The 19444-nt window shown below is 44.2% G+C and overlaps 1 protein-coding gene across 1 annotated transcript; it reads left to right on the top strand.

Annotated features, from left to right (window-relative positions):
• Positions 1–1392: 1392 nt before the first annotated feature.
• Positions 1393–13895, top strand: LOC143922401 (uncharacterized). Its single transcript, XM_077445626.1, has 7 exons — positions 1393–1688; positions 5094–5167; positions 5252–5279; positions 5358–5413; positions 6234–6334; positions 6989–7048; positions 8499–13895. Exons 1-7 carry the CDS (start codon positions 1393–1395, stop codon positions 13893–13895), a joined length of 6012 nt encoding a protein of 2003 aa, XP_077301752.1.
• Positions 13896–19444: the final 5549 nt, after the last annotated feature.

Raw genomic sequence — 19444 nt, 5'->3', positions numbered from 1 at the left:
TTTGCCAATTTTGAGGAACCGTTTTAACAATGATTAGATAAAATTGGCAAATTCTGACAAGAAACAATCGACTTGGAGTCACAAATATCCAAATTCGATCCTGGGCTAATATATTAAAGATTAGCACAGGATCGAACCCAATCAGTGGCGTAGCGTGAATTCCCGGTGCCCCCCCGCAATATATTTTACGGCGCCACACCTCCCCCCCACCCCCTCCCCCATATATTAATATTAGAAAAATAACTTTCCAAATTAATGTTTATACTTTTTTACGTATCGATATGTGTACCTATATATCAAAGTGCATTAAAGTTTAATCTGGACGACCAACAAGCAGTGCACAATCTGTTTAAAGTCTCCGTCACGGGCCCGAATGTGAAACGTCCGAAAACGCAAACATCGGAAGGCAAAGATCGAAAATCAAAAGATCAAAAAAAAAGGGTGCATGGTAAACGGTACATACTCACTTAATTTGCGCGAGCAGGATACAACAGGAACAAGAGAAACGGGCTTTTCCTCCCATATTGATGTGCGCGCGCAGAATACGGGAGGAAAATCCTGTTCCTCTTGTTCCTGTTGTACCCTGCTCGCGCAAATTAAGTGAGTATGTACCGTTTACCATGCACCCTTTTTTTTATCTTTCGACTTAAGATCAGACCCAAAAAATATAAACAAGAATAAGAGAATTCTCAGCTAATAGGTTGAAGTGGCACTGACGTTCAAAAGATGGAAAAAAGACGGTAGTCTTCTAGCCCTATTGGCATAGATCAATTACACAATGAGGATAAATTCAAAATATGTTAATGTATGTACATACACATATAGTACAGATAGGCTGAAAAATAAGAGAAGTTTTTAAAAAAATTACGGAACAAATGAAAAAATCCGTGAAAAAGGCGCGCCTTCGTGGCGCCCCCCCTGCATTGCGGGGTCTGCGGGCGCGGTAGTTATGCCACTGAACCCAATATTCTCTTGGTGCTAAACATAAACGCAATCAGTGAGCCATACTGATGGGTACCTCAGATAAATACATACTAGAATAAGAGAAAACAAAAAAATGAGGTTAGTAACGTTAATAATTGCGTTACGCTTACGAGGGTATAGTTATGAGATTTTAAAATCATTTTACAAAAGTAAAAAATGCAGGTTATCTTGAAAACTGTAAGGCTTTGTATTATGGGGTGACGCGAAAATTGGTCCACTGCCAAAATGTACACGCGACAATTGGTTCATTACCAATTATGTATTATGGTAAGTGTAATGACCTCTAAAAGCACCCTGTATAAAAATGAAGAAGCTTCTCTTTCTCCTCAGCTCCATAAAACATGATAAAGCTCCTCAGAACAATTAATGAAAAATTGAAAATCGTCTAATTTGTAACAAATCTCTTCTATGAAGACCACGAGATGGTGTAAGCTTGAATATTCAATTCAGACTGATTTGATTCAAATATTTTCAACCATCATTCGCATACTTTCTGTCGGATACCGAATGAAGGCGAAAGCCTTCTACGATATTTTAAGAAAACATTATTTGCACATGGAGCTCAAGGCTGCTGATATTCCTGATATAAATATGGTGTATTCCAATATATTCCAGTTCCAGTGTATATTCCAATATGGAGCAGTGACATCGCATGGGGGAAGTTGCAGACCGCACCAGGGTGTCACCATCCTGGGGGGAGGGGGGTGACACCAAATGAAGAATATAATTTGGGTAATTGGACTATTCGTCACATTGGGGTGGTTACAAAGACAATTTTTGCCATGAAAATCGCGAATACACAATATTTAGCACTGAAGTTCTCGTTACTATGATAGTTATCGTTAGTATTGTTCAGACTATGTCTGATGATCGGCTTTCGTGGCCTTACGACCCACGATTTGGCCGATATATTTTTGTGCTGGCCACCCTGAGACAGCGGTTGGCACACAAACTGACAGTTGTCAATAGCGGTTTGGCGCGTAAACACCCCGGTGTTTACGGGGCCCACCTCGCCACCGAAATCACCAGCTAGAGGCTGGTGAGGGTTGTGACGATACTTGGAGACCAGCTCCAGTATCCGTCCGGTGTGCACCAGAGGAAGCTTGGTCTGCCTTCGTCCAGAAGGCAGACAACTGAGCTACGCGTGGCTAACCTCAAAAGGCACGTGTGGTTACTTTGTTACTCCCCCCCCTCCTGTCCCCCCTGCTTGATCTCTGTATATATATATATATATATATATATATATATATATATATATATATATATATATATATATATATATATATATATATAAAATACAGTCACCATACAAACAGAATTACAACCTGTTTTCATTATTATACAATTTCCTCCCTTTTTCCACATCACGCATCCCACGCACATTACGAAGGAGAAAGGGACATAGCAGAGCAGCCGACATCAGCAGAGACCAGACCACCGACGACGAAGGAAGGCACCTTGAGGAAACCAGCCCCGCCCAAGCTTACCACTAGCTATCTCACAAAACCGACTTCCGGGGTGCTCTCGAGTTGAACATCCCTGGAGTCTGTACATTTTGGTCCTTCGATTCCGTATGTCTTCAGAGCTGGTCTTCCAACGTCGTCGAATCCAGGTTGGTCGTAATTAGCATTTTTCTGTTGTTGTTGCTATTTTTTTTGGTCGTCAACGTCCATTTTGTTTTTTCCCGCGTCCATTTTTTCCTTTGTTTGATTTCGTCGCATTTCAATAATGGCGTCTTTGAGTACGCTTAAAAATACGCGGAAAAGCATTCGCGCTCGGTTAACGAGAAACGCGAATCAATTGGGGGACGATCTGAGCATCTTCGAGCTCAGAATCAGGCTCGAAACAATCAGACCATTACTGTCTGAATTCGAAGCGATCCAAGCTCAGATAAACGAGCTGGACCAAGAAGAGGCGCAGGCCTCCGAATCCGTCGTGGACCTATTTGATAGGGAGCATATGGCCGCCTTCGTGCGTTGCACCGAAGCAATCAATTTGCGTGAGCCGCAATTGAGCGCTTCACCGTTAGATGGCGCTAACCTCACAATGTCACCTGTACCGCAATCAAATTCGGCAATCAAATTGCCCCGTTTGGAGTTGCCCACCTTCGAAGGCAACGTCCAAAATTGGCCGCTTTTTTCACAACGCTTCTTGGCCGCTATGGCCGGCGAGAGTTCGCAAATCGCCCGGTTCCAATACTTACTAGGAAGCCTAAAAGGAGAGCCCCAACGTTTAGTTGACGGCTTGGAATTAGCTTCAAATTCATTTACGAGCGCGTGGTCCATTTTGGATCAATGCTATAACAACAAAAAAATTGTTGTTCAGTATCACCTTCAGGCATTGCTTGAAGCCGAGCCAGTCGTGAGCAACAATCACGTCAGTCTGCGTCGTCTCATAGATGATGCCAACATGCATGTACGTGCGCTCGTTAACTTGGGCGTCCGGGTCGAGACCTGGAACGAGATTCTGGTGATGTTTATCACCAGAAAACTCGACCGGAGTACACTTCAGCAATGGGAGCTTCAGACTCCCAAGTATGAAGACTGCACGTTTAGCAAAATAATGCATTTTCTAACGTGCCAGTGCCAATCGATGGCAAATGCCGACTTCGTCTTAAAAGGCGAGTCGAATCCTCGACCAAGAACCATTACGAATCCGAAGGCAGCAGTTCTGCATGTGAGGAGGGAACGCCTCTCCTGCATCAGTTGCAGCGGAAGTCATTCTCTGCTAGCCTGTCCATCATTCCGCCAAATGAGCGGTGATGAGCGTAGGTCGAACGCCATAAAACGTCGACTATGTCTCAACTGCTTGAGGCCAGGGCACATAGTTCACGCGTGCCAAACAAAGCAGAGATGCTTCAAATGCGGTCATGCCCATCACACCATGTTACATGACTCAACTCCATACCAAACTTCGCCTTCAAATAAGGCCAAACATTATCGGAGCCCCAAGAAATCAGAGAACGCCAAACCCGTAAAATCATCGTTGGTTTTACACTCGGTGAGACGCGTATCGCCTTCTCACGCCCGAACTGTCCTGTTATCCACCGTGGAAGTACAAGTTCGCGGCGGAGATGGGCGTTCGCACAAGGTTCGAGCATTGTTAGATAACGGCTCCGAACTCAACCTCATCTCTGAAGACTTAAGAAGGCGACTCGCCTTAAAGTCGAAAAGGATGGACGTCAACCTGGTAGGAATAGGTTCAAATAGGACGTCCATTACTAGTGGCGCGGTAATTCGAATTCTACCGCGCATCCCCAATCAGGGCTCCAGTGTTGATCTCGATTGCGCAATCATGCCCGAGATCGCGAATCAACTTCCATCGCGCAACGTGTCCGAGATTCGGAGCCATTTGCCGCTTCATCTCCCCCTTGCCGATCCGTCATTCGATATTCCCGGTACAGTGGATATGGTGATAGGCAGCGCCGCCAATGATGCGATGTTACGCAATGGCAAACGTACCATTTTAGTTCCCTCCAAGTCACGCGGTGACAGAGGAGGACGCATCGCGATGATGAATACAGCTTTCGGCTGGATATTGGGCGGCTCTCTAGAAGCGCCCACAGTTTCAAGCGATTCTCGGAATTGCCATCACACAACGGGTCGTGATCCGTTATCTTGTTTTGGCGCGAGACGTCCAGTCAAGACAGTTACGCGTCCCCTGGACGAATCGCGTATTTCCGCGGTACGAAGATTCCGCTTGCCGAAGCGCAATGTACCCGCGCCCTTTAACCCTCACATCTTTCGACCTTCCCAACCCAGCTCCCATAACTCCTGGCCAGTTCCTAGTTGGCGCACCACTAGTTGCGCAACAGCAGGAGGATCTGGTCGATCAGCCCGGAGCGAGGGTGCTACCACACCAGCACATGCAGCAGCGGCCCCTGGCAGACAGGGGCACAGGAGTAGGTCCTACTACTCCTCCATCAGCAACACCAAGCGAGCAGTCCGGCGAGTAGCTCGACTGCCAGTCGAGCAGCACTCAGTGAATTTGTGCAACGGTGTGGCGAACGTTCAAAACGTCCCACATTAAAGTTGGCGTCTTTAATTTGTGTTGTGATTTAGTTAAATGTGTTTCCATTTAGTTTTTTTTGTCTCTTGTTTGTTGATTAGTGTTGGTAATGGAGCTATCAATGCATATGGGACATGTAACGGCTTAACAATATTGTTACCTAGCACTGGTGTTGGTTTTTTGTTGTTTTTTGTTTGTTTGTTTGTTTGTTTACCTTGTTGGTTGTTTCTTGCGGGCTTAGTCAGCTGTTAATGTACAGCGGGACGATTGACGGTGGACGAACCTTTGTTTTGATTACTAATTGTGTATTGTTTATGTCTTTTTTGTTGTGTTCTTTTGTTATCTCATTTGTCATGCTTCATTAGTCTCTTGATTAATTCATTTGTTTTGGAATCCGATCCTCTGGATTCCAACGGGGGGAGTATGTTCAGACTATGTCTGATGATCGGCTTTCGTGGCCTTACGACCCACGATTTGGCCGATATATTTTTGTGCTGGCCACCCTGAGACAGCGGTTGGCACACAAACTGACAGTTGTCAATAGCGGTTTGGCGCGTAAACACCCCGGTGTTTACGGGGCCCACCTCGCCACCGAAATCACCAGCTAGAGGCTGGTGAGGGTTGTGACGATACTTGGAGACCAGCTCCAGTATCCGTCCGGTGTGCACCAGAGGAAGCTTGGTCTGTCTTCGTCCAGAAGGCAGACAACTGAGCTACGCGTGGCTAACCTCAAAAGGCACGTGTGGTTACTTTGTTACTCCCCCCCCCCTCCTGTCCCCCCTGCTTGATCTCTGTATATATATATATATATATATATATAAAATACAGTCACCATACAAACAGAATTACAACCTGTTTTCATTATTATACAATTTCCTCCCTTTTTCCACATCACGCATCCCACGCACATTACGAAGGAGAAAGGGACATAGCAGAGCAGCCGACATCAACAGAGACCAGACCACCGACGACGAAGGAAGGCACCTTGAGGAAACCAGCCCCGCCCAAGCTTACCACTAGCTATCTTACAAAACCGACTTCCGGGATGCTCTCGAGTTGAACATCCCTGGAGTCTGTACAAGTATGATGGACTTTTCGGCTGCCAGATGTTCCGTTATAGAGATTTTAGTGACTTTGTGACGAGTAATTTGTGACCAGTAATCACCGAACCATAATTTGATATGTATTTTCTTATGGAGGAATTTATTAAGATTTAGTTTGTTTAATATTAGTTTTTTTAGTCGGGAAACGAGAAACGTTGGGTTGGGAAAGGGTGACTTCCCGACTTGCTACACAGGGTAACACCATCGCTTGTGACGTCACTTCATACGCATTCGGTGCGGTGCATAAATCGTTAAATCGACTAGGGCTGCCCACCCAGTCGTCCGCGGCTTGATTTTAAGTCGATCTTTTCTCCATTCTTAAAATGTACGTATGTTGATAAATGTTACCCGAAAATATCTGAAACACAACCGACATATTCGTTGTGCATATGTTTCAGATAAATGAATGATGTATCATATCGATGTGCATATGTACATATACATTAATATACATATACTAGTGTTGGACCCGTATACCCGTAATTTTGTTGTATAAAAAAAAGTTGTCTTGTCTGAAAAATTACTGTACTGTTATTTTACAATCATTGATGTATGTATAGCATAAAGAGGCAAAAAAATTTTTGAGATTTTATTCTCATTTTGGAAATTTAGTGTATGAAAATGCTGGCTACTCCTGTCCAAAAATTATTATGTTGTAAATTTTGCAATCATTTATAACACAAAGACGATGGTAATATTTTTAGATATTTTCCGCTAATTAAAAATTTCTTTGAATAAAAAAAGATTGGTTATCCCAGTTCAAAAATTATTATCAGAGTACGGATAGCCAAGGTGCCGCTCATTGTTCAATTGTTGTAAATGCTTTGTAGAAAAGGTTCGGCAAACCTTAAACCTTCATATGTTTGCGGATGATACGTTAGTTTATATTGTAGGTGATGATGTTTAGGGAATTACGGTATTTAAGTGATTGGTTATGTGAGAATAAACTGAAAGTGAACTTAAGTAAGACTAAGATGATGTGGATGAATAATAAAAAAGTTGTGAGTGATGTGATTATGGATGGGAGAGTGGTAGAAGTAGTAGATAATATTAAGTATTTGGGCATTTATTTGGATTGTAAATTAAGTTTTAAGGTGCACGCAGATAATATTATTAAAAAAATGGCAAAAAAAGTTGGTGTACTTTGTAGGTTAAGAAATTTATTAAGAATAAAAAGTAAAATATTTATTTATTTATTTGGAAAATTTACAGTTTATTAAGTTACATAGATTGATAGTAAAAAAACATAATTATGTTAAGTAAACCATTAATAATTTTCACATATAGGTAAAAAAAAGAAAAGCTCAAACATTTAAAATAAGAAACAAAAATGATAATAGAGTAAGATAGTTAGAGAAAACAAAAAGAAAAAAATAGAAATAGCAGTATAATAAAAATATCAAAATAATAAGAATAATAATATGATAAAAATTATGAAATAATAAAAATAATATAATATATAACAAAAAACAAAAAGACAAAATAAAAATTCATAATCACAATCGTAAATTTTCAATAAAATTAATCATCGAAAAACAAATTTGCAATAATCACTCTAGCTTGTATAGCATTAATATTAAATAAGTCAAACATAGAAATTGTTAAAATTAGTGTGTTGATGGTGGAGCTTGCACGCCAGATGAATGAGCTTCTTCCATAATTATAAAAAGTATTAGGTATGTAAAGGAGCTCATTACATCTAGTCATTCTATTTGGCACACGCAATGATAGTGTTCCGACCAAGTCTTCATGGTCAGCTTTCGTGGCGTTACGACCAAAGGAGCCGTTTTGGAGGGAGATCGGCGCCGAGCGCGCGTACCCGCCCCTATTCGTTTTCCGCTTCGGTCGAGTGAACATCTCTGTTCGCTACCGAGTTTGTTCCCACCACCGAGTCCCGATCAGCTCAGCCTGGATCGGCAGACGATACTGGAAGTACAGCTTCAGTATACGTCCGGTGAGAAGTGAGGAAATCCTGGTCTTTCTTCGTCGAAGTCAGATCACGTAGTCACGTGAGGAGTGAGGTTATCATAACCTCTCGAACACGTGCGCGCTAATTTCACGACGGTCTCCCCCCCCCTTTTCTGTCCCCCCTGCTTGATCTCTGTATATACATATATATATAAAATACAGTCACCATACAAACAGAATTATAACCTGTTTTCATTACTATTCACTTTCCCGCCTTTGTCCCGTATCACCCTCACTTACGCACACTGTACGAGAGAGAGAGAGATATACATCGAGCCGAGCCGACAGCAGCAGAGACCAGACCACCGACGACGAAGGAAGGCACCTTGAGGAAACCAGCCCCGCCCACGCTTACCACGAGCTTCTACGAAACCGACTTCCGGGGTGCTCTCGAGTTGAACATCCCTGGAGTCTGTACATTTGGTCCTTCGATAGCCGAATCCTCCAGAGCTGGTCTGCCAACATCGTCTAGTCCAGGTTGGTCGTCATTTGCATTTTTCTGTTGTGGTTGCTATTTTTTTGGTCGCCAGCATCCATTTTGTTTTGTCCGTATCCATTGTCCTTTGTTTATTTTTTTTCTCTTCGCGTCCATTTTTTCCTTTGTTTGCTTTGCGTCGCAGTTCAATAATGGAGGCTTTGATTGCTCTTAAAAAGGCACGAAAAGGTATTCGAGCTAAATTAACTCGCAACGCGAATCTATTGGGGGACAATGTAAGCCTCATCGAGCTCAAGGCTAGATTCGAAATGATCAAACCACTATTGTCTGAATTTGAATCGGTCCAAGATCAGATAGACGAGCTGGACCAAGAAGAGGCGCAGGCCTCCGAGTCCGTCGTGGACATATTTGATAGGGAATATATGGCCGCCATCGTGCGATACACCGAAGCAATCAATTTACGGGAGCCGCAATTTAACGTTCCGCCATTAGATGTCGTTACATCCGCTGTCACACCTGTGCCGCAGTCACCGATACCGCAATCAAATACAGCAATCAAATTGCCCCAGTTGGAGTTGCCCACGTTTGAGGGCAACATCCAAAATTGGCCCCAATTCGCACAACGCTTCTTGGCCGCTATGGCCGGCGAGAATTCGCAAATCGCCCGCTTCCAATACTTGTTGGCAGTCCTGAAAGGAGAACCCAGTCGCGTAGTTAGTGGCCTAGAGTTAGCTGACGATGCCTTCTCCCGCGCGTGGTCCATTTTGGATCAACGCTATAACAATAAAAAAATTGTTATTCAACATCATCTTCAGGCATTATTTGAAGCCGAGCCAGTCGCGAGCAACCATCACGTCAGTTTGCGTCGTCTCATAGATGATGCTAACATGCATGTACGTGCGCTCGTTAACTTGGGCGTCCGGGTCGACACCTGGAACGAGATTCTGGTGATGTTTATCACCAGAAAACTCGACCGGCACACACTTCAGCAATGGGAGCTTCAGGCTCCCAAGTATGAAGACTGCACGTTTGTCAACATGATGGACTTCCTAACGGGCCAGTGCCAAGCCGTGGCAAATGCCGACTTCGTTCTAAAGGGCGAGTCGAATGCCCAACCTCGAGTTGTCAGTGGCCAAAAGGCGGCCGCGTTACATGTGGGAGGGGAACACCCCTCCTGCATCAACTGTAGCGGAAGTCACTCGCTACTAGCATGCACATCTTTCCGCCGTATGAGCGGTGATGAGCGTAGGGCGGCCGCTATCAAACATAGGTTATGTCTGAACTGTCTGAGACCGGGTCACATGGTTCAAGCGTGCCGAACCAAACAAAGATGCGTGCGTTGCGGTCGGGCGCACCACACGCTCTTGCATGACGCAACGGCGTATCAGGCTTCACCTTCAAACAAGGTCAAAACTTCCCAGAGCCCCCAGAATTCGAAGCACGTCAAACCCGTAGAACCGTCAGCAGTTTTACATTCAGTGAGACACGCGACGCCTTCACATTCCCGCACCGTTTTGTTATGTACCGTAGAAGTACAAGCACGCGGTCGTGATGGGCAGTTGCATAAAGTGCGGGCTTTACTTGATAATGGCTCCGAGGTCAACATAATGTCCGAGGACTTAAGAAGGCGACTCGCCTTGAAGTCAAAAAAGATGGACGTCAACCTGCTGGGAGTAGGTTTAAATAGGACGTCCATCTCCTATGGCGCGGTAGTGCGTATACTACCGCGTCTCCCCAACCAGGGCGCCGGCATGGACATTGATTGCGCAATCATGTCCGACATCACGCATCAACTGCCATCGCGCAATGTGTCTGAGATACGGAGCCATTTGCCGCTTCATCTTTCCCTTGCTGATCCGTCATTTGACTCTCCCGGTACGGTTGATATGGTGATGGGTAGCGACATCTATCATGCCATATTGCGCAACGGAAGGCGCACCATTTCCATTCCTTCACGCGGTGACAGACAAGGAAGCATAACCATGCTAAACACCGCGTACGGTTGGATTTTAGGTGGTTCGATTGCCGCTCCCGCATCATCGAACAATGCACGTAGTTGCAATCTCTCACTCATGCGCTCCATCAGAGCATTCTGGGAACTAGAAGAACCGAACACCTCCAAGGTAGGGTTAGATGAGGGTCATCCCGCCGAGCAGTCATTCATACATGGGACTACTCGCGATTCTTCGGGTCGGTTTATGGTCAGACTGCCATTCAAGGCAGACAGTCACTTATTAGGCGATTCACGCACTGCGGCGGAAAAAAGATTCCGTGCGCTTAAGGGCAGATTTGCTCGTAACGAACAATTTCGCAATCGTTACGAGGCATTTCTGCAGGAATTTATCGATCTGGGGCATATGTCGGAGTGCAATTCAGAATCCGTCCCAAATTTCTATCTCCCTCACCACGCCGTCTCCAAAGAAAGCAGCCTCACTACAAAGCTACGCGTAGTGTTTGACGGGTCGGCAAAGTCATCTTCGGGAACATCTCTAAATGACGTTCTCCATGTCGGTCCACGAGTTCAGGACGACATATTCGACATTTTATTACGTTTTCGGCAGCACTCAGTTGCAGTGACTGCGGACATCGAAAAGATGTACCGACAAATCAGGGTACATCCAGATGACCAACCATTTCAACGCATTATCTGGGGTTTGGGTAAAGGGGCGCGAACGTATCAGCTAAACACTGTGACGTACGGCACTGCCTGTGCTTCATTCTTGGCAACCCGTTGTTTGAGGGCCTTAGCCGATGAACATAGGGCGGAATTTCCCGAAGCTTCCACAGTGTTAAGCAGAGACTTTTACGTCGATGACTTGCTCTCGGGTGCCAGTAGCGTCCAGGAACTCACAAAACTGGCCGAGCAAATTAACTATATTCTGGCTCGGGCTGGTCTCCCTCTTCGAAAATGGGCTTCCAACACCACTGAACCCATCTCCATAATACCCGCTTCCGATCAGGGCACCGATCACTGCCATGTGATCAGCAAGGACGAGACATCCACTCTCGGATTGAACTGGCACACCAAATGTGACACGTTCGCTTTCCCCATCAATCTGAATACAAATGCGCAATTCACGAAACGGAATATACTAGCCCAAATAGCGCGGTTGTTTGACCCACTGGGCTTATTGGGCCCTACCATCGTTCTTGCAAAACAGTTAATGCAAGAACTATTCCGCGGGGGCCTCAATTGGGACGAGGCTATTCCCGAGAGATTAGCGTCCCAATGGGAGATTTTCATATCACAATTGCCCAAATTGAGGGACATAATGATTCCCAGACATGTTTTATTACCTAACCCGGTGAGCATTACGCTACTCGGGTTTTGCGATGCATCGCAAAAGGCATACGGCGCATGCATTTATGCGCTGTCCACCGACCGATTGGGACATCGCGTCTGTAGATTGTTTTGCGCAAAATCTCGAGTCGCCCCCTTAAAGACTTTGACTATTCCCAGATTGGAACTGTGCGGCGCCCATTTACTTCACACATTGGTAGAGCGAGTTAGAGTCGCAATCACCGTTCCGATTGACGAGGTGATTTTATGGACTGATTCTACCATCGTGTTAGCTTGGCTCAAGGGTGAATCTTCACGTTGGACGACCTTTGTGTCCCATAGGGTAGCCAAAATCCAGTCAATGAGTGGAAAGCATTCCTGGAACCATATAAGTTCCCAGGACAATCCCGCTGATTCTTTGTCTCGAGGATTCATGCCCTCTGAATTACAAACCATGTCATTGTGGTGGAATGGACCCAAATGGATCCTCCAGGACAGGAACACATGGCCAAAGAGCCAGGTTCCCATTGAAGAGCCTCAAATAGAGGCTAAAGGGACGCGTGTAGCCCTAGTCGCTAGTACTAGTGACTGGGAGTTATTATCCCGATACCCTTCGTGGCACACGTTGACCAGAATTACTGCCTATTGCCTACGATTTATCGCGGCGTTGAGAAGAAGGGGGTCCATTAGTGGTCCACTATCGCGTACCGAACTAATCGCCGCGGAAACTAAAATCATCAAGCACGTTCAGTCGCGATTTTACAAAAGGGAAATTGCCCTACTCGAATCAGCGTTGCCAATTCCTAACAATCGCCTGAAGGCCTTAAGACCTTTTTTGGATCCAGAAGGTGCCCTACGGGTGGGAGGGCGATTGAGCCACACTCATTGGCAGTTTGAGCGCAAGCACCCTCTGATTGTTCCAGCTAAAGCCCATATTACGGAGTTGCTAGTTAGAGCCGCTCATGAACAATTACTCCATGCAGGCACACAATTGGTGTCCGCCCACCTTCGAGAAAGGTATTGGCTAATCGGGGGGAGAAACACCGTTAGTCGCGAAATTCGAAGGTGCGTACGGTGCTCCCGGGTCATACCGAGACTTCAACAACCCATAATGGGAGATTTGCCAGCATTACGCACTGCCCCGGCACGTCCGTTCCTTAATTGTGGCGTAGATTACGCCGGCCCGATCCTCATCAAGGAGAAAGCGTCCCGAAATCGGTCTTTCCTGAAAGCCTACATCTGCATATTCGTTTGCCTTGCTACCAAGGCTGTTCATTTAGAGGTAGTGCAGAGTTTAACGTCCAGGGCATTTATCGACGCACTGAAGAGATTCATATCTCGGAGGGGGCTCGTGGCTGAGATCTGGTCCGATAACGCCACTAACTTTATAGGAACCGATAGAATGCTCACTAAACTGCTAGCATCAACCGCTCATAAGCAATCGCTACATTCATTTTGTTCTGAAAAGGGAATGAACTGGCGCTTCATTCCACCACGGGCTCCGCACTTTGGTGGGCTGTGGGAGGCCGCCGTAAAGTCAATGAAGCGCCACTTAAAACGCGTCATGGGTAGTACAACCGTAACGTACGAGTCTTTGAATACTCTAATAACACAAATAGAAGCCGTATTGAACTCGCGACCTTTGACCCCGTTGTCATCTGACCCTTCCGACCTAATTCCCCTCACTCCTGGTCATTTCCTAGTTGGTGGGCCACTGATTGCGCTACCTCAGGAAGATCTGGTCGATCAACCCTTAGCGAGGGTGTCAACTTACAAGCACCTGCAGCAGATGTTGCAGCATTTCTGGAAGAGATGGGCCCGAGAGTACGTCACGCTACTGCAGCAGCGCCACAAGAGTGGCTCCAGGGAGTCACCCAACTTGCAGCCGGGGGATATGGTGATAGTCGCCGAAGAAAACGCACCTCCCTTGGAATGGCCCATGGGACGGATCCTAGCCGTTCATCCTGGCCACGACGGAGTGGTGCGAGTCATCACCATTCGCACAGTAAAGGGAGTTATCAAAAGAGCAGCTCGGCGAGTTGCTCGACTGCCTGTTGAGCAACATTCGGTTAATTTGTGCAACGGAGTGGCGAGCGTTCATAACGTCCCACATTAAAGTTGGCGCGTTATTTGTATCTGTGTTGTGGATTCAGTTTATGTGTTTTAACTTAAGTTTTTGAGTTGCTTTTCTTTTATGCTTCTCTTGTTGGTTTGATTGGTGCTTTGTAATGGAGCTATCAGGATAGATTGGGACATATAACGGTTGAACAATATTGTTACCTAGCATTGGTGTTGGTTATTTGTTGGTGTTTTGGTTGCTTGTTTGTCTATTTTTTGTTTGTTTCTTGCCGGCTTAGTCAGCTGCTTATGTAGGATGGGAAACTGACGGTGGACTAATGTTATTTTGTTTGCTGACTGGGTTATTTTGTTGTGTTGTTTTTTATTTTGTTGTTATTTTTTTGCTTACTTGCTTGGTTTTTGTGTATTTCATTAGTCGCTTGTGCACCATTAATTCTTGTTTGTTTTGGAATTCGATCCTCTGACTTCCAACGGGGGGAGTATGTTCCGACCAAGTCTTCATGGTCAGCTTTCGTGGCGTTACGACCAAAGGAGCCGTTTTGGAGGGAGATCGGCGCCGAGCGCGCGTACCCGCCCCTATTCGTTTTCCGCTTCGGTCGAGTGAACATCTCTGTTCGCTACCGAGTTTGTTCCCACCACCGAGTCCCGATCAGCTCAGCCTGGATCGGCAGACGATACTGGAAGTACAGCTTCAGTATACGTCCGGTGAGAAGTGAGGAAATCCTGGTCTTTCTTCGTCGAAGTCAGATCACGTAGTCACGTGAGGAGTGAGGTTATCATAACCTCTCGAACACGTGCGCGCTAATTTCACGACGGTCTCCCCCCCCCTTTTCTGTCCCCCCTGCTTGATCTCTGTATATACATATATATATAAAATACAGTCACCATACAAACAGAATTATAACCTGTTTTCATTACTATTCACTTTCCCGCCTTTGTCCCGTATCACCCTCACTTACGCACACTGTACGAGAGAGAGAGAGATATACATCGAGCCGAGCCGACAGCAGCAGAGACCAGACCACCGACGACGAAGGAAGGCACCTTGAGGAAACCAGCCCCGCCCACGCTTACCACGAGCTTCTACGAAACCGACTTCCGGGGTGCTCTCGAGTTGAACATCCCTGGAGTCTGTACAGATAGTCTGCTCAATAATTGAGGACAGTCGATTGAGCCGTTAAGGATGTTCAAAATTGTTGAGATGTCAGCTATCTCCCTTCTTTTGACAAGTGGAAGTAGATGCTGACACCTACAAGCATCTTCATAGGAAGTATAGGATAGTCCAAAACGGCTACTGATGTACATCAAGAATCTCTTCTGAATGCGCTCCAATCTGTCTCTTGCACCAGAGTACTCTGGGTTCCAAACTTGGGATGCAAACTCAACAATACTTCTTACGTATGCACAATATAGTATTTTGTATGATTTAATAGAAGTAAAGCATTTGGAGGACCGGATGACGAACCCGAGGGCCTTCGACGCTCGAGCTACAACATTGTCAATATGTTTACCAAAGGATAGATCAGAGTTTAAAAAGACTCCCAAATCCCTAATTTCCGATACCCTTGTGAGTCTATGTCCGTTGATTGAATGAGGAAAGTCAACTGGACATAGTTTTCTGGTAAAGGTTATGCAGGAGCATTTTGCTACATTAATTTCCAACTTATTTATGCTGCAATAAGCCTCTAGCCTGAACAAATCATCTTGTAGGGCCAAAGCATCATTTCGGTTGTCTATTCTCTTGAAAATCTTCATATCATCAGCAAATAATAATACACTTGAATTCTGAAAACATTTTTCAATATCGAAGATGAAGATATTGAATAATAGAGGTCCCAAGAGGGAGCCTTACATACTTACATAAATAACCTTCGATATTGTTATTATTTCAGACGGGAAGTGCATAGATCGTGATTTTATCATGACTGACGGATTTCACAATTTCAACAGAGCTGGTCAGTTAAATGAACGCAATCAGTAAATAAGAAATTTGAATATTATATTGTAGTATGTATGTATAAGTATCAGCAGTGTAATACCCCTCCTCCCCCCCATTGAATTGATATCGATCTCTTACATGGCGACATATGTATGTATATGTAAGTATGCACAGGTGTACTTCTTGGAATTACATATTAACATTCTACGAATCCTCCATGGATTTAGTAAATCTGTTTAATCCTAAAAATTATACGTTTACGTATAATTTCATCAATTTAGTATCTACATATACATATATTAATATGTACTTGTTATTATGTCAATAAAATGTGTATTTATAGAATATGAAAAACTGTTTTCAGAATTCTTACATAGATTGTATGTACATATGTTTTTAGTTGGACAACACATTCAACCTACTTGGCCCTGTTCTAACGATGAACCATTCGAGATTTCAGCATGGTCCAAACAATTCACTGTAAATATTATATAATATAATATTTATATAATAAATAAGAAGAGCTCAAAATTTTCAAATAAATAATCATTTTATATTTATAGGTATGTTCCGAGGAATGTTCCCCGAAAAATCATTGCAACTCCACCTGCAAGTGTTGCGATGCCTTCTTCACAATCCATGACATATTTAGAAACATCACGACAGGAAATACAGATGCTTACGGTTTCGGAAACTAAACGTGATAATTATTGAAATTATTGAAATTACAAACTTAAAGGATAAGAAATAAGGATAGCAATCAATTGTCTGTATTTCAAGCCACTCGATCGTATTAAATTTACAAGTTTAATAATACAAGATGTCAAATGTTCAACTTTTAACACATTTTTGCACAATACTTGTTGATGTATAATACAATGAATTATAGTTAAATTGTAATCGGGACACTTTTTGGAAAATTTATCCCGGATTTTCTTTAATGGTCCAATATTTTTACCCGTCAAACTTGGTGTTCTGTCAGTTGTTATTTTTTTTAGGCAATTAACAACTTTTTAAAAAATATCAGCTCCCGTTGTTTGATCTTTAAGTGATTCCAATGACAACAGCTCTTCAATAATTTCAAATTTAGAGTTACATCCGCGTATGAAAATTAATAACTGTGGGGTATCTTTTCGATCATCACTTTCGTCGAGAGCTATCGAGTACCATGTGATCGATTCTAATATTGATGATAATTGCTTATTAAAGTTTGTATTCTAGTTTGCCGTCTAGTTTGGCCCAAATTTGAATTCTAACTTATGTCAGAAACGATAAACCATTTAACAAATCAACAAAAATTTCTCACAAAGACCCTCACTAATAGATCTTTTATAGATAATGGTTAGTGGCAAAGTTAGGCTTTCAGCACATTTTGAGATAAAAATTGGAGAAATTAAATCTGGGCCTGCTGATTTATGAATATCAGTTGATTTCAAAATATTTAATACTTTTTCACTTCGAATTTCAATTGATCCAATTTCAGAGGAAGTTGTGACAGAACAGACGTTGGTTGGTAAGGGATAAGTGGAAGTCGATTGATTAGAGACAGGTTTAAGGAACGTCGAGTAAAAGAAGGAAGAAAACAAATTACAAATGTCCACCCCCGTACCAGCAGTAATGTCACCATGATACAGAATATGAGGTAGGATGTTGTTTTTGTTCCTTGATTTAATGTAGGACCAGAATGCTTTGGGATTCAAGGAAATGTCGTTTTCTACTTTAGTCATATAATTTTTGAAACATTCTTTCTCTAAAGTTTTTGCCCGATTGCGTAATAGTACAAAGGTATGATGGTCAGCCAAGTTGTTATAATTTTTGAATTTCTTAAAAAATTTGTACTTTTCCTTCAGGATTTTTTTTAGGGGTGCAGTATACCAAGCGGGAAATTTTCTACTTTGAACATGTTTCTGTGGGATATATTAAATTATATATAAGTTTATAAAATGAATTTACAGCATCATCAAAAGAAACAATATGTAAATAAGACCAAGAAACAGAGTTTAATTCATTTTGAATCTCGTTATAGTTACCAAGATCAAAAAGGAATCTAGTATAAGGTTTAGATCTAAGTGATCGATAAATAGTTAGATCAGCAGTAATTAAAAGAGATTTATGATAAGGATCTTCAGGAACGAGAGGATCTAAACAGGCATCTACTACCAAATGTTCATTTGATAAAACTAGATCAAGAATACGGCCGAATAAGTTAAGTACTCCATTATATTGTTTAAAGTTACAAAAATGTAATGCATCAATAAGAGTCATTTCGGTGCTTCTTAATGAATTGATAGGCATAAGTCCTCCTCTGGAGATATCCTGGGACCATTGGATATTACTTAGATTGAAATCTCCCACGATTAAAAATCTATCATCCGGGTAGTTTGTTGTTTGTTGGCCTTACCAGAGCGAACCAGCCTCGCGAAGAAGCTAAATCTCTGCATTAACTGTCTGCGTCCTGGCCACAAAGCACACAAACGCGTTGCTCCCACTGTCGCAAAGCACACCACACACTGCTGCACGCTGAGTCCCATAGCACTTCCAGGTACCTAGACGCCGCTCATATCCCAAAGGAAGCAAGTTTCGCTAATGAAGCGCCACACGCGTCTAGCCTTCATTCCCTGCATTCAACCACCAGGGCAGCAACAGCCCCTCGCACCGTTCTGTTATCCACAGTGGTGCTGTCTGCCCGTGGGAGCGATGGGCGTTGGAATAAGTGTCGAGCACTGCTCGACAGTGGGTCGGAACTCAACATCATCTCTAATGTCCAACCACATGCATTGAATGCAAGCATGGTCGGGGTAGGCTGTCAGGAAACGCCAATCTCCCAGGGCGTAGTCCTGCACGTTGCCAAAATAAAGGAGATGGAATTCTTAGTAATCCCCAAGATCATGAACAAAGTTCCATCCAGAGACGTGTCGGAATTACGGTTGGGGTTGCCACAGCGCATTTACCTTGCTGACCCCACATTTGATTCCCCGGGTGCAATCAACATGGTCCTCGGATGCTTGGCATTCCATCAGTCCCTCAAAAACGGTAGGAGGAACATTTCAATTCCTCCATCACTCGCCAGCGAACGGGGCTCTACCATTCACCTGTTGAACACTTCGTTCGGCTGGGTTGTTAGTGGGGAACTGGGCTCAGTCCCAACCACCAACCGCTCCGGGAACTGCCATCAGACAGCTTCTCGTGATCCGTCGGCGGACCGAAGAGTTCGTTTGCCGAACCCGCTTCTAAAAGAAGCCACGGTAAACCCGCACCCGTTGTTTCTCATGTCATCCAACCTCTCCACCCCAAATCCAGTCTTGCCTGGTCAATTCCTAGCTGGCGAACCACTGGTTGCTCAACAGCGGGAGGATCTGGTCAATCAACCCGCAGCGCGGGCGCTACCACACCAGCATCTGCAGCAGCGGGCAGAGATGTTCACTGGAGGAGTGCATCATACTCCTTCAACAGCAACACCAGGAAGGCAGCCCGACGAGTAGTCGAGCGGCATGCAGAACATGGTGCTAACCCTGGGGCGAGTCACGCTGGTGCATCCTGGGAACGACGGCGTCGCACGGATTATCAGTCTGTGTACTCAGAGGGGTATCACCGAAAGGGCAGCTGGCGAATCGCCCGTTGGCCCCCTGACCAGCCAAATAGGCCTG

This window comes from Arctopsyche grandis, chromosome 2 (genome assembly GCF_051622035.1).
Source record: "Arctopsyche grandis isolate Sample6627 chromosome 2, ASM5162203v2, whole genome shotgun sequence".
In the NCBI taxonomy this organism is placed as follows: domain Eukaryota; kingdom Metazoa; phylum Arthropoda; class Insecta; order Trichoptera; family Hydropsychidae; genus Arctopsyche; species Arctopsyche grandis.
Note: the sequence above shows the minus strand (reverse complement) of the source record. Positions and strands in the feature narration are given on the sequence as shown.